We start from the raw sequence: 15,274 nt of genomic DNA on the forward strand, positions 1-15,274 counted from the left end.
GTTCATTTTGTAGGTGAATCTCGTGGAAGAATTTTTAAGTTCACCTAATTGGAACGTCAGTGAAAGAACGGACTAGCTTACGGAAAAAAAGTGGAGTTTCTTCCGGTAATTCGAACGTCTTCGATCGGACTTTGAATGATCGCCGTCAGCGAAAGTTTAATTAAAGAGCCATTAGCGTCCATAACAACAGGCGTAATCGGTTTCTCGCGCGAAACTCGGCTTAGTTTTCTACAGAAGGTGACGAGAACACAGCTGGTCACGACACTCGTGGGATTTCCATGACAGCGGAGAGAAATGTGGTCGAACGTGGACGATGCACGTTCGTGTCCGGTCTTTACAACCGGTGGTCTTTCAAGACTAGGGTCATCTATAACCCTGGCCATAGGTCGTCGATCGTTATCGACCTGTCAGTGGTGAATTTTTTAACGCACATGCCGGGTTGACTGACCGACAGTACAGATTGCAAGATTTCGCGTGCAGGTACACTCAACGCTTATAAGTATCCGGACATTTTGATCGATTCATAGTAGCAGCGCTTACGTGAATTTTCCCAAAGTGTACAACTAGTGGTGAATTAATGAATAGGAGAGAAACTTGAATCATCTATTGATAAACGTAGATGCGATATATTACAATTAAGTACCTGATTTGCTAAATTCATTTCGATATCCTATCTACTGTGATTCATAAGAGTATTTGAATATTTTAAATATATTACACAAAACTTTTCAAAATTAAATTAATGCCGCAATAAGACTAATGTTGATAATTGATACAATCAAATTATATGATATTGATAAAATTAGAAAGCAAGACAAGTGAATAATTACTTTAAACGTATGATTGACATTAAAAATGACCTCGTTAAATACCGAGACGCATTATTTATATAATTAATGTTCAAATGTGAAGGTTTATCGATGTAATGAGTAATATAAAGGACAATTGAGTGCTTAAATACTTTGCAACGAAATAATGATTAAATATTTAAAATTGGCCGAAGAAAAACAAAGATGGCACGCAAAAAATGATCGAACTTCAGATTTCTTCAGTTTCAAAATAATATGTAGATGGTATATAGAATACTTTTGAATAATTTTATACATACATATAATACCCATTTCTGAGTTTAAAAAATCGATCCTTCTCTTTGGTATCCACTCGTCAAAAATAACAATACTTCGCTTGAAAAAGTGTCATTCACTGTATTGAAGATAATTCGGTCGAGGTAGTCTGAGGAAGAGGAGTCGGACAAACACAGTTCACCACTTTACATAAATCATTTCATCGATTCCTCGGAATTGCACTCTATTGTGAGCTACGTCTACGATTCATCTAAGTGCACCCTCGACTACTTCTCAAGACACGCTCCTCGAGTTTGCTTGGATTCTTTTTTCTTTGGTCCACTTTCTTCTATTCGTAGCTCAGCTAAATCGTTAACAAATTTCAACCGGTATTTGGATAATCGTTTTAGACCACCGCCGTTACGTAACCACCTTACGAAAGTCTCCACTATGCGCTTCCATCGACTTTTCGAGAGCACTTCAGACCACTCGAACTCTGGATTCGTTCGAAAATACCAGATACTAGCTGATTCGATGCACTTCTGGGTAAACATTTGGATTTGAGAGTGGCAGCTTTTCGAAACTTCTGTTTTCGCGCTCGGAATACCAAAAATTTTCATCGGAAAGTTCAGTCGTCCTTGAGATAAAGGAGAGGTTGGAAGAATCGTTAACAATAAGCGTTGTAAGAGGTTCTCGTTAATTTTTAATTATCAGGAAGGGAGAAACTAGGCTGATAGCACGATGCAATTCAAGCTGGTTCGATTTCTTTCGTGCTTGGAAATGACTGCACCCAATCTCCACACGAAACCGACGTGGAAAACGCTGCTGGTGAAAAACTGAGAAAAACATTGTCTCGCGTGGATGCCTGGATCATTGGAAACTATCCACGCTCTCTGTGTTCTGGTAAAGGCAAAAAAGCTAAAGGAGGATAGTAACTTCCGCTTCTAGAAACGTTTTTGTTGACTCGACGAATTGGAAAGTCTTTGACGCCAACAGGATACGTTCCAGTTTTATAGGAAACTTTTGATTTCTTTGAAATACATCTGACAAGTGATTCGTCTATAACGTAGAATGTGAAAGATTTGTTTGTTGATACGTTCCTTTTTATTTATAAATATTTAGAGATTTTGGAGTATTTCTAGTCATTCAGTTACGTACAAAAAAAACTTAGGTACTTTATTTCATCTAATAAATATTGTAACAGGTACTTTATCTTGGATATTTTGCATATGTATGTTTTTTACATTATGTACATTATGTGCATTTTTATATCTTCCCATAAATGTACTCCTGTAAACATCAGTAATTTAAAAATGACTTCTGTTGTGCAAATATCATTACATCATCGATATTTTCAGTCGACAGAAACAATCTCGTCATTAACAGATAATAAATGTCATTCACAAAGAATGTTAATCAAAATTATATTAGAATGACTAAATTATTCCTATCAAATGAAGGTCTAGTCTAAGTTAAAATTTCTTCATGTTTTTAATTGCTCAGTAAAATCGTCGCTGATATATGAAATACTTTAGAGATTGGAGAATTGTTTGATATTGTTAGTCATCGAATATTATAGATATTTCTCTTCTTATTTATAACTATCTTCCAAAGACTACATAATTTTTGAATATCTCTGACCCAGTGATATTACAATACAGCAAAAGCTCAGAACAGTATTGGAGATCATCCAATTCCGTTTTTTTTTCATGATCTTCGCTCTTCATTGTGCTCCTGTTTCCGAATTGATGAATTGTGAAACGTTTAACACAATTACTCCCACCTCGGGGAGTCGTTCCAATCCTCATCGATTGTCTAAAATAGAAAATAAGAAGACAATCGTCCTTGGAATTTCCATATTTCGTGAGTAGCCAAGGCGCATCGGAAATAATGCTAAATTGCAGACCATTTTGCCTCGTGTCCCCTATCCGTGGTCGTAAAGGAGGGAAACTACGCGTACGATGGTAGTCAACTTTATTGACATTCTTCACAATTGATAACAGGAACCTTTATATCAATTTTCTTGTCTATCAATCTATCGATTTTTTATTTTCTCCTACGAAGAGATTGTTTTATAAAGTTTCTTGCCATTTTCGTGAGAATGCTTTGCCATTTCTCGATAATATTAATCCTAACTTCGAGCATCGATTTTCAGGATCATTATAATCTATCAATATTTATTTCCATATTTTTCGTCAAGGAATTATTCCACGACATTGTTTCACCATTTCTGTGAGAATATCTTTACTGAATATTTTTACTTCGATCGTTTCTAGTATCGGTGCTGTTAAAATTTGTCTACTTTTAATTTTCTCCTACGAAAAAATTATTCCACGATGTCCCTGCCGTTTTTTATGACTTAATGAAATTAGGATGAACTGTGCAGTTTCTTGTGAATATTGTCGTTACACTTTGAGCGTCCAGTAATTATTTAGAATCTTTGTTTTCTCTCTTTTCTCGGACTATACTCAAAGAATTGAGACTTTTTGCTCGTCTGGTTCATCCAAACTAGTATCATTTTCTTATGTATCCAGTTGCATTCCTCGCGAAGGGTGCTTGCGCATTAGTTCTTAGATAAAACTTCCCTCTGACTCTAGAATCCACCGCGAAGCCCATTAAGACATCAGGTGTCCACGTGCAATGTGCCTGGATATTTGGATGCCATTTTGGACACTGACTGGCAGGGAATCCAAACGGATTTGTCACGGATTCCGCATAAAACATCCATGCTCTGTTATGTCCACAGACGACTAGACAGAAAGAAATAGCGATTCATGAGGAGAAATTAAATTATGGAAGGGATATAGTGAGGTTGTGATATAAAGCTTTAACGCAAGAATTTTTCCTTCCAAGAGTAAAATTCTTCTTTTTATAAAAAGTTACTGGCCATTTTTTGATTTATCTTTTTTTTATTTTTTTATTTTCCTGGTGCAAATATTTTGAAACTGCCCTGCATACCTATTTTTGGGTATTTCTGTTATTTGTCAAAATCTATAGAATAATTTTAAGTATTAAAGCTCCAAATGTTGTGTTTTACCACGATTCAATATAATTTAATAAGTAAAGTTACTGTTTGCGATAATTATAAAAAACATAACAATGATATTACTATGGTGAAATTTCCTTCATGATAGTATTTAAGGGTTGAAAGGGCCTGAAACTATGAGCTTCGGTCCTCGAAATTGATAAATCTTAACTTTGATTTCATTATATCTCTTAAGCCAATCTTTTTAGATTATTTTAGACTTTCGGTCTAATAAAGAAGAATCTTAATAAAAAATGAGTTCATAGTTCGCAGAAAATTCAGTACATACTATAGTGGTTGATGAGTCTCGACACACTTCTCCGAATAACACTGTCCAAATTGCATCCAGGCTGAATAGGTTTGCCACCGTTCGGATAAAAATCGACATGACCCAAGGGATTTGGGAAGCCAAAGTTTCCACCATCGGTGTGAATCACGTCGACGAACATGGCGTCAGTCTTTGTCAGATGCCCGTCTCCGCCCGTGTTCATGTAAAGAGGATAGGCTGCGTCCAATCCTGTGATCCTTCCAACCTGAATTCAGATTGAACGTCTTTGGTGAAAGTGAAATTTCTTATTACTCTGGATAAGCGAAATTTCCATACCTTCCGCGGAGCAAGAGCTTTCCCCATGAAACCAGCGATCTCGGCCCCCAAGCTGAAACCAATTACGTGCAAGCTGGCTAGGGATATCGCTCCCTGAGCGTCTAGCCAATTCACCAGACGAGCGACCTGAGGTCCGACTATTCTCGTGTTTCGAACCGCTGTCACGTACCATGGCAGACCGGCCAATTTGGTCCAGTGCACTAAGATTATATTGTACTCGCCTCGTTTCAGGTAAACTGAAAGATGGCCAGTAACTTTTTATCAGAAGGAAAATTGTATTCTTGAAAGTAAACAAGGGATCTATTGTATCTTGGTGATTGAGCTAGAGCCACTCAATATTTTTGAAATTTTTTTTTATAGAATTAAAAGATGCAAGGAAATTCTATGGTAATAATAATTTGGATAGCCAAAGACAATTTTCTATTTATGATATATACAGGGTGCGCCGTTAGAATCCGGACAAAAGAAGTTTTGTGCAGAAAGTTGTTTATTTAAGTCAATACACAAAAACACATGAAAATGTTGTTATATCTCATTTAAAGGGTCCTTGCTGAGAACTTTTATTCTATGTAACCACCCTCTGCCTCTATGACCTGCTCTATTCTTGCTCTAAAGCGCGAGCACGCTGACTTCAACTGGTCGCGTTTAATTGTCGCGAATTCTGACTCGATAGCAGCTCGTAGGGAGTTGACGTTGGGGTGCCTGCATTTATTAGTTTGTCTCTCGATAACGCCCCACACGTAATAGTCCAATGGGTTTAGGTCGGGACTGTTAGGAGGCCAGAAATCTTTCGACCAAAACATGTCCACATTGTCAGAGAGCCAATTTTGAACAAGATGACTTGTGTGAGCAGGTGCGCCATCTTGTTGAAATAAATACGGCCTTCCAGAAGCCGTAATTTCCATCCACGGCTTTATTACTGTCTTCAGGACCTCCAAATAAACCTCCTTTGTGATTCTTTCGCCTTTTTGGAAGAAGTGCGGAGGCATGACGTCGCCCTCACTTGAGACAACGCTGAACTTTTCTCGCCGGAGAAGGAGAACCCTTCTCGAACCACTCTGAGGCTGCGTATCTCTTAGCAATGTCGTATACCGTCGATCTTGGGTAGCTAAAGAATTTTATAATTTCGACCGGCGTTCTCCCGGCGCGAAGACTTTCTATAATCGCCGCTCTTCTATCGTATTCCGGGTTTTGCTTAACGAGTTCTGTCATTTTGAGGTTATAGAAGACTTATTGACATATTTAACTAACTTCAGAGTCAATCAGCACAAACATCTGAATTCTAATATGGTGGGAACTACAAATTGAATTCTGTCCGAATTCTAACGGCGCACCCTGTAGTTTATGATATACGTCGTGTTGATTCAATGGTCAATATGAAGTAAGATTTCATTCCACGATAGCATACGATTAATATTAACTAAAGTTAATATTAAAACGTTTCAAATGCATAGCTTCTTATAAATTACCGTTAATGATGATATAATAAATCTCGATTAAATAAGAATATATATTGGTAAACTAATTCTATATAAATTTCTCAAATAATTATTATGTATGTATCTGCATAGTTTAATAGTTTACGTATTGAATAATTTGTTACAGTCCAGGAAAGAAATTTACCATCTATATGATGTAGTTTCATAGATGAGAAATTTAAATTTTAGCACGTGGCCCTAGTTCAATGGCCAAAGGCCATACATATGTATACATATATTTTTCTCAAAAGATATTAGTCATCTGATGGATGTAGTTCAAGTTCAAGTTTACTCGTTTCAATTCCACTGGTATGGAAACGAGTCGCGGAAAGTTCCCAACGATTTGGAAACTTGTCTGTGGCCAGCACAGTAGAGTTCGCCGTTGAAAAGGAGCAGAGTGAATGTCATAGTCGGGCCAGAAATATGGATCCCGCGTGTACGGGGAAGTTTCCATAGTGAAAGGGTGAACTTTCAAGAGATTCACGATTTATCATCCTGTCAAAATGTCTTACAGTGGCTTGTCTGCTTGATTCTTGTAGCTACTAATGTCCCCAGCCTAGTTCCATCAGTTTCTGTCTACCAAGCTCTGTCTTGGCAAATCTGATAATATACGTATGTATATCGGAATATTCCACGTAAATTCATTCAGAAATTCTGTGTCTGCAAAACGAACACTTTGCTAATCGATAATGTTCAATGATCTAAATTTAGTCGTTACGAGACGATTACTAAATACGTCCAATATAGCAAAGTAGGATTATTCGTGTCACCCAAGCTTCGACATTTTAAAATTCAATTTTAAACTTTGCACGTAATGATCAAACTTGTTGTATAATATTTCAATATTATTTGACCCAATGTATGCTAATTGTTTTATCGCAGTCAGTAAATTTCCTGAATTTTTAGATACAATTTAACTTAATTTCAAAAAGTAAACTTTCGGTGAATTTGTTGAATTGTAAAACACAATTTCAAAGTAAAAAATTATTAGCGTAGGAAATAAATACTGAATATGAATTAAGGAACGAATGTATATTGTTAGATATTTTAAAGTTTAGGGGATTAATTTTAAACAAGAAAACGGACCATAATAATAATTCGTGAGGAGGAGGATTTAATTAAAAATGATTCCACGGTGACTATAACACGTGAATAACTTGAAAAGTACCGTCTCTTATTGCCGTGGCACTTCCTGCCCTCGCACTGCCGCTATATCCGTGAATGAAAATTACTGTTGGATATCTGTCGTTAAAATTACTCTTCCGCAAGGAATACGGGTCTGAAATATTTAACGTCGTCCCACAAGTTGGATTCCTCCTAATATAACAGAGAATAATAATTTAGATGAAGTTTGAAGCTTCTTCATACCGTCGTTAGTAGAATATTTTTATTTATATCGTAAAATTATTACTTGAAAATTTGATACTTAAAGATAGTTAGTTAGACATTTATCGCAAGTCTACACAATGAACTCTATATATAATAATTTAATAAAACAATTTTCTATTCTCCTACATTGTCGCTAGTAAGATTGAACAAGTCCTAAGAATTTTTTGATTAATTACGGACGCACCTGGTAAAAAGCAGGTACTCTATATCTCGGTCCACGTCGATAGGACAACAATAAGAACAGGTACCAGCTGGTAACGTCGTGACGTGCAGTGGATTCTCACCTGGTGGCAGAAAGCGAACGTAACTTGAAATGTTCGTTGTTGTTTTTGCATGGCGACGCTTGGCCTCGACCAATCGTCGTGGTCTTCGTCATTGAACCTGAAAATGGCACGTGATGTTGCGTGCGTTACCGATTCCACTTCACGATCTAAATTCTCCTCTCTCCTGTCCGGTGCTCCTTTCTCCCCGAAGAGAAATTCTTTCACTATTTCCATTAGAGATACAGTATGATTTGTAAAAACAACAAATTTATAAGATAGAATACGCCGATCGAGGAGCATCGTTTGGAAGATTACAAAAATCTAAGTTTCTTACATTCCAGTTTGATGAAACGACGAGGTTGAAAGCGTAACTCACAATTACGGCTATCTCGTTAATTGAGACTGCCACGAATTTTTGTATTCAATCAAATTTATTGAGAAGATATCTAGCTGCACGCATACTCAAAGCAACACTGGAAGCACTAAACTTACTAACTTGGACCTTCGCTTGGAAACAAATGTAATAAAACTTAGCGCACTTGATACATTTAGCGAACGTTTCTCTTCGCTATTGCAAATCACATTGACCATGAATTCCTTGTATCCACTCGCGAATTTATCGTTGTTTCATCAAGTCAAAGGAAGGAAACGTCACGCACACGATACACAGTGACAGATGCAGCGTGGTTTATTATTTCAGTGGAAACCATAAACGACGAACGTTCACAAAGCGTCGCAAGCCGGAATTCCATGCGCGAATGGAACGTAAATCAGCAACGGCGTTTATGGCCTGGTAAATTTTGCCACGTCGCTTACCGTCCCGAGATACTGTCCGTAATTTCGGCCGAGGACGAAGGATACCCAGTGTTTCTGTTCTGTCTCGTTACAGGCCGATCTATCGCGTGATCCACTATCGTGCCTCCTGGCGATTAAATTTTTATCGAAACGGACCGCACGGACGATGAATGTTTCTCTAACTTCAACCCTAGACTTACCGAATAATAGATTGTCTGCGAGCAGAATAAACGTGCAATAAAATGGTTCACCTTGATTCCAGGATCGCTGGACGACGAAGGATTTTGTGTCATAGTGAATTGTCCTAGTCCAACGATATGTCATTGCGTAACTTGTTTAAGTTGTTTTTTTATCCTACGTTAGAGATACAATTTCATTCCGTTTTGAAGTCGAAAAGGTTTTGGGTTGGTGGAAAAAATAGCGTTGATTTTTCATCGTATCGAGAAAATCAGCTTCGAGCTGGATCATACGTCGCAGTTTATGGTAAAGTCGTTTTAGTGATCGTAGTGATTAGACATGGAAGAAGATGAAGTCTAGTTTTGATTAGTTATGCGATATAAATTTTAAAATAGGTATAAACTAGTTGAAATTCTTCTTCACGTTATTAAAAATGTCTGTCCTCTAGGCATAGCACCAGACTATCACCATTTTTTTTTTGCAAGATTATTTGTATATTCTATTCTGTTCTTCTCTCTATCAAAAGCAACTTCTTCCTACGACGGTGATATAAATAAGTTTCCAAAACGGTGCGACGATAAAAAATGATGGATATTACATAACTGATTAAACAAATTGTAGCATAACAACATCGTAGTAAACTGATCCTCTTTTATGTCTACAAAATTGACAGTTGATAGTTTTTCACAAACCTAGTCTATCTAACTCTGACGAAGGTTTCTTCAACGACGGTGAAAGTGTTCGAAAGTCTAAGAAGAAGTTAATCAACTGCAAGTATTGTTGCGACGTGACGATAAACCGAAGTGTGAAAAGTCAAGCGAGACGGAATCGCTTCGAGGAAACTAAGCTGTCGTAATATCGATTAGTACTGTTAATCTAATACGACACAGTGGCTTGATAGCCGTGATCTTGTTGTAACGTGAAATTATTTACTACGACCATCGCGATAATACGACAGCGTAACGTGCAATCGTTATTCCACGTGATAACCGCGCTCAGGCGAATTTATTAGTCGATTAGTAGGTTTTTTAGTAATAGTATCTTAGAAAGCTAGTGTATAGCACGCTCTAGTTAATGCGTTTAATTTATGGTAATGGATTCCCATTGAATCTCGTGTAGTTACCCACTCTTCGAACTTTAAAGTGAAAGTACAGCAGTACATAAGTTACATGTGTTGGTGCATTAAACACTCCCCTAAATCGTTTCCCAAGAAGTTTTCTGTCCTAAACATTCTAAGTTGTTTCGAAACGTTCTAAATTGCTCAAAGTTTGATCATTCTATTTTGAAATGTCCTTAATTGTTTCCCAGGAAGTTTCCTATTCTGAAGCTTCCTATCAAAAACTTTTCTCTTATTAAAAGACATTCAATTAAGGTATTAAACAGTTACAACGATATTTACGAAAGATATTATTGTATATATACACTGTCATTCATAAAAATCAGGAAAATTTAGACTACACACGACTATGAACTATCTATTAAAAAAGAGCAGTAATGCAATTTTACTGTTACTATATACATTGCATTATTACATACATATATGTATCGTTCAAATAGCACCGCTTGTATTAACACTGGAACTCTCTCTATCAATTTAGAAGATCCGACTTATAATTCAGAAAATAAAAAGAATCTGAAGATAAAGAGTGTGTCGAATGATAAAATAGTTCTATAAGATTTGATAATTATGATACAATCCCCACCTTCAATATTGGATATTGTCTTCCAAAGATCAGTTTAATCCCGCAGGTATGCTATTGTGCAGAACTACGATTATATAGAATAAAGTGGTAACAGTTCCATTTTTATGACAAATTTTATTATTAAAATACGCTTCGTCGAAAATAGGCAAATGGATAACTTTAAACATTAATATATTTCAACTAGGAAATACGGCGGATGAATAACATTTTTTAACATACAAAAGGTACCGAAATTTCCACAGACATCGTATTCTATCCGTGCAAAGAATCATTCAGGGCCTCTTTTTTATATGGAACGTGGCCGGCTAAGGCAATACGCCGAAAATTTAAATGGACGTCATTATTCGCCTCCTTCGTTCCGAATACGCGCACATTAGAAAAGTGTCTCTTTTAGAACAAAGAAAGAAAACAGATACTCTACCACTTTCAGCTGCATTCACTGCATTTCATTCGAACGAACTATAGAACTAATTAACTAATTAGCTCGTGGAATTAACCGAAATCAATAGAAAAGGATTCACATAAACGATCATAGAACACTCGCAAGGATTTTAACGTACGATCATTATTTATTGATTATTACCTCTTCTGATGATGATTACACGACACAACAAAGAGGTTAAAAAGAGTGGTATCATGTCGATAAAAGAAGTTTAAAGCAAGAGGATCACCGAAAGAACCGGATTTCTGTCAGCGATAGCTGCAGAAGCAAAACTGGCAGAAATCGAGAGTCGAGATCTATAGCAGCTCGGATGGAGGATCTCGAGCATGACGTCAGCCTCGTTTTTCTTCCAATTTTAGACAATTTCTATCGTAAAATTGTTCTGGGCCATTAGTGTCCAGTGAACAATTCAAAGCAATCAAATTTACGGGGATATTTGAGCCTAAAGTGTCATTGTTTACATTCCTTTGCAACCTTTTTACGAAGAAGCCATAAAATTTTATAGCGTCCATTATATTATTTGCGCATACATCTGTTTGCGTTTTAGAAATATTCATTAACATTTTGAAGCAAACATAATCAGAATTGTATCAATTATATGTCACTTAGCATGAGTCTTGAGAATAAATATAATTATCATCGAATGTTCATCTAATTCTAAGATTGTAATGGACGAAAATCCAACACAATAAACTATTATTAATAGTATAATAGTATGAACCTTGGAAAAAATAAGAGTTCCATTGGCTAACAGAATATTGACCAAACGCGTGGCTGACGCGAGCCAGAATGAAATAAAAGTGAAAATGAATATTAAAAATACAGAAAATGACACTTTTTAAAATAATCGAAGATCGTTTTTCGATAATTATTTTTATCTGTTAAATAATATATCCATCGAAAATACGCGCAAAGATTGAAAATGAATAGAAAACCGATTAAAGTCTTAATTATCGTCTCGTCTACATTGAAAAATACGGTTCTGAGAAAAATACATTTAATTAAAGAAAAGTGTTGCATAATTACCACTAATCTGTTGATCTAAACTCACACAACATAAATACCTTTCTCCTGTTTGGAAAAAGTCTTATACCACTGATTTATTTTCTCCAGCAGCAGTCTGTCAACCGGAATCTACGATCATTTAGATACGAGCTTGACAAATTGACTCTTTCGTGAAGATTTCATCGGTATGAGAAAATATGTATATAGACTATTGCTCGATCGATTTGGTGTACGCGCTATAACAATTACCGAGAAAATTGGAAGCAATAAATTGCAAACTAATCGAATGCTTGATGGACTTCTTCACTCCGATGGAAACGATTGCAAATACGCTGCCGATCGGCTCTGTATCGAATAGAAATTGCACAATTTCCTCGCGGTAATTCCATTATCCTAACGATTGTAGAATTTTGAAGAGTTTAATCGACTGTGATTACACGCTACGAACTACTTTCAGAAATTGCGAAACTACCCAAAAGAACAATAACCAGCAATGGGATCAAGTTTATCGCGAGTCAGTTTCTTGTGATAATTTCCTATTTATAATACCGAGTGCGAACAAAAATTGAAAACACGTTGTATATAATCTCCTATACGAATCATTTAAATCAATCGATATCGATCAAATCGATCAACTTCATTCCTTCAAAATTCCTCTATTTTAATAACAATATACATAATTAATGTTCAATTTTCCAGAAACTTATCTATAGGTTAACCGAAAACGATTAACATACAATAGCTTTATAGTTTTTGTACTCCAACTACAATGTTTTCAAATGTTAAAAATTATCGCACGTAGTCGAACCCTATTCATGCTTGCTTTGAAATTCGAAATCAAAATACCTCATAAATGAAGAAAAATAAAAAGTAATATCTAATATCTAGTAAATCAAACATCATAAAGTGGAACTTCGTATTAGGATTACGATTGGTTCGAAGTCGTGGAAATACAGAACTCGATCACATCGCTAACGATAACGATAAATAAGATTGGAACTGGCTCGAAATTTTGCTGACGATAAAGCAGATATTCGAAATTGACTGGGACGAAATTTCCGATGTATCGCCACGAACATTGCCACGTACGATTCGTTGCGGCAATCCTTACAAAATGCCTGACATAAAACCTGATTGCGAATGTCGCGGAGGTTTTCATTTGATGTCGGATGATCCTGCTAGAGGACCGTCCGGTTGTTCCGCACGTACGTGTATCTGGGTCAGGGTGCTTTCTAGATATTAGGGGGATGATGCGCAAAATATCCCCACCACCGTGCAACATTGGTACAGCAACTTTTCACTGTGACGCACTAGCCGTGGACCATCTCGAATCACGGGCCGCCTAATTTTCTATTTAAACCTCACTCAAGAACGTCCCTTTCAATCGACATGCTAACAATTTTCCGGGGGACAGTTTGATTTCTACGAAATTCTCTTTGCAGTCTCTCAGGAACTAAACTAATCAGCTTATAAACTCCGCAATTTTATTATCCGGAATTAATTTTCAATGTCTGGAAAAGATAAATGACTTTCTATTTTATTTATCACAAGGAAACAGTATAAATAATTGGAGATACATAGCTAATATTAAAAAAGTAGGACTAAAGTTTTGCAAATATCATGCAAATAAATAAAGTCAATATTGATAAAGGTTATCTTTGTCGTGAATCCTTTAATTTTATTTTGGGCGTAAATAACAAATGAAGGGAGTTGTAGTGACAAAATTTTGCAACCGTGGAATCTAATCAGGTAAAGTGGTTTGTAAAAAAAGAAAAATCCAAGGGAACTGATAAAGACATAACATATCGATCGATTCCTAGTACGCGCGGTGCAATAATAGCACCGGAAACTATTATTGAAGTACTATATCACAATTGTTCAACCTTCTACGAAAACGCCCAGGCCTTCAACATGTTTGTTCCAGAGAAAAAAATCGATTCACGTTAGTTGTTAACCTGTCACTTTCAGCGAAATCTCTGCTAAAAAATATGTTTTTGTTTCAGGACAAACTATTGACGAAGCTGGAAAAGAACGAACCGGAGTTAGCGTCCTCTCAGGAAGACGAGGTGAGCATGTAAACGATTCTCTTCAATAGATCTTTATCTTATTTTTTATACTCTATACTTTTTAAAAAATATTCCATTCCAACATTCAAATGTCTAATTTTCTTGATGTCAATAATCACAGACTTAAACATGTCAGTCGAATGTCAATCGTTTTACCATTATAATAATTAGGCTGTGGATACATATGCATATTTATGGTTTTATAAATATAACTTAAAAAATGGAATCTAGATAGACATTTGTTGTATGTATTAAATATTATAAGTACTATATTTTGGATACGTTATATATTTTTGCACGTTATGTATATTCTATGCATCTTTTGCACCTTCAAATCTTCCATAGGTGCATAAAAATCCGCAGTCTAGTTATAATACAAACTACAAAATTCCACTTTTTGCGAATTATTAATCCTTGGCAAATTTCAGGAGAAAATTTCCCTTCTTTTATAAAATTCCACTTTATGCTGCAAATTTACTTTTTAAAAATCAACAGTATAATTGTAATACAAACTACAATATTCTTTTTTTCACGAATTAGCAATTCTTGATAAATTCTAAGAAGAAGTTTTACCTCTCTCTCTGTGAAGCTTCGCTTAATCTTCACTGCAAAACTACTTAACAAAATTTTTAATTTTATCGACTATCAACCACATTACAAAACTCGTAATGATTAGTAGTGCACGACCTTCCCCCGATCAATCAGATTTGAAGAATTCTCGGCCCACTCGGCAGTTGGCCATAAAAATCGGATATTTCGATTCAGTGGAAAGCTGCAGAAATTACCACTTAATTCTGGCGTAGAATGAAAGAAATTTGCAGTGAAATTCCGAGGTAACACTCGATTTAATTAATACCTTTGGAACACTGTGCGGGAGAGGTCCCCCCGACTGGTTCCAATGGAGATTAGGTCAACTGCATTTTCTTACGCGTTTGCCTTCGCCTTTTTTTCTCCAAGGTTGCTCGAGGTAACCTCGTTACTTTCCTCCTTATTGCCAGGGGCAAGGCATAATCAAGCCTAATTCGTAATTTTGCCAGAAGGAGAGACGGTGATTGGCGAGGGAATGAGATTTACGCGGTACCTTCGCGAGGAAAGAGAGCGGAATAAAAGAAATCGTTCTCTTTTGATGTCTGGGGAAAAATTTCATTGAATCAATCACGATTGACAATGAGATTTCGATTATTTTTACGCAGCATCCCTTTTTACCTATCATCTCTCACGGATCTGAATTAATCGAGAAACGTTGCTGATTGGAAAGTTCTG

At 36.2% G+C, this 15,274-nt stretch overlaps 2 protein-coding genes across 3 annotated transcripts in view; one reads left to right on the forward strand and one right to left on the reverse strand.

Moving 5' to 3' along the window:
• Positions 1-15,274, forward strand: part of LOC132913269 (fl(2)d-associated complex component) — a 50,653-nt gene that overhangs the window by 20,867 nt on the left and 14,512 nt on the right. For both annotated transcript variants that reach the window (XM_060971479.1, XM_060971478.1), the window contains one exon: positions 13,949-14,011. In XM_060971479.1, the coding sequence (XP_060827462.1) occupies positions 13,949-14,011 (63 nt within the window). The remainder of the gene's footprint in view (positions 1-13,948; positions 14,012-15,274) is intronic.
• On the reverse strand, positions 2,128-9,031 carry LOC132913247 (pancreatic lipase-related protein 2). Its single transcript, XM_060971419.1, has 6 exons — positions 8,870-9,031; positions 7,745-7,844; positions 7,340-7,488; positions 4,694-4,929; positions 4,379-4,622; positions 2,128-3,814 (listed from the first exon to the last, which is right to left on the reverse strand). Exons 1-6 carry the CDS (start codon positions 8,940-8,942, stop codon positions 3,579-3,581), a joined length of 1,038 nt encoding a protein of 345 aa, XP_060827402.1. The 5' UTR covers positions 8,943-9,031; the 3' UTR covers positions 2,128-3,578.

Source organism: Bombus pascuorum, chromosome 13 (assembly GCF_905332965.1).
Source record: "Bombus pascuorum chromosome 13, iyBomPasc1.1, whole genome shotgun sequence".
In the NCBI taxonomy this organism is placed as follows: Eukaryota; Metazoa; Arthropoda; class Insecta; order Hymenoptera; family Apidae; genus Bombus; species Bombus pascuorum.

Bases quoted from the DNA above. Each gene is read 5' to 3' on its own strand.
- LOC132913247 (XM_060971419.1), bottom strand. From the start codon at position 8,942: ATGACATATCGTTGGACTAGGACAATTCACTATGACACAAAATCCTTC. The intron at 4,930-7,339 runs GTACTTTTCAAG...GCCATCTTTCAG, and splicing joins TGCCACGGCAATAAGAGACG to TTTACCTGAAACGAGGCGAG. The intron at 4,623-4,693 runs GTATGGAAATTT...ATCTGAATTCAG, and splicing joins AAGCTCTTGCTCCGCGGAAG to GTTGGAAGGATCACAGGATT.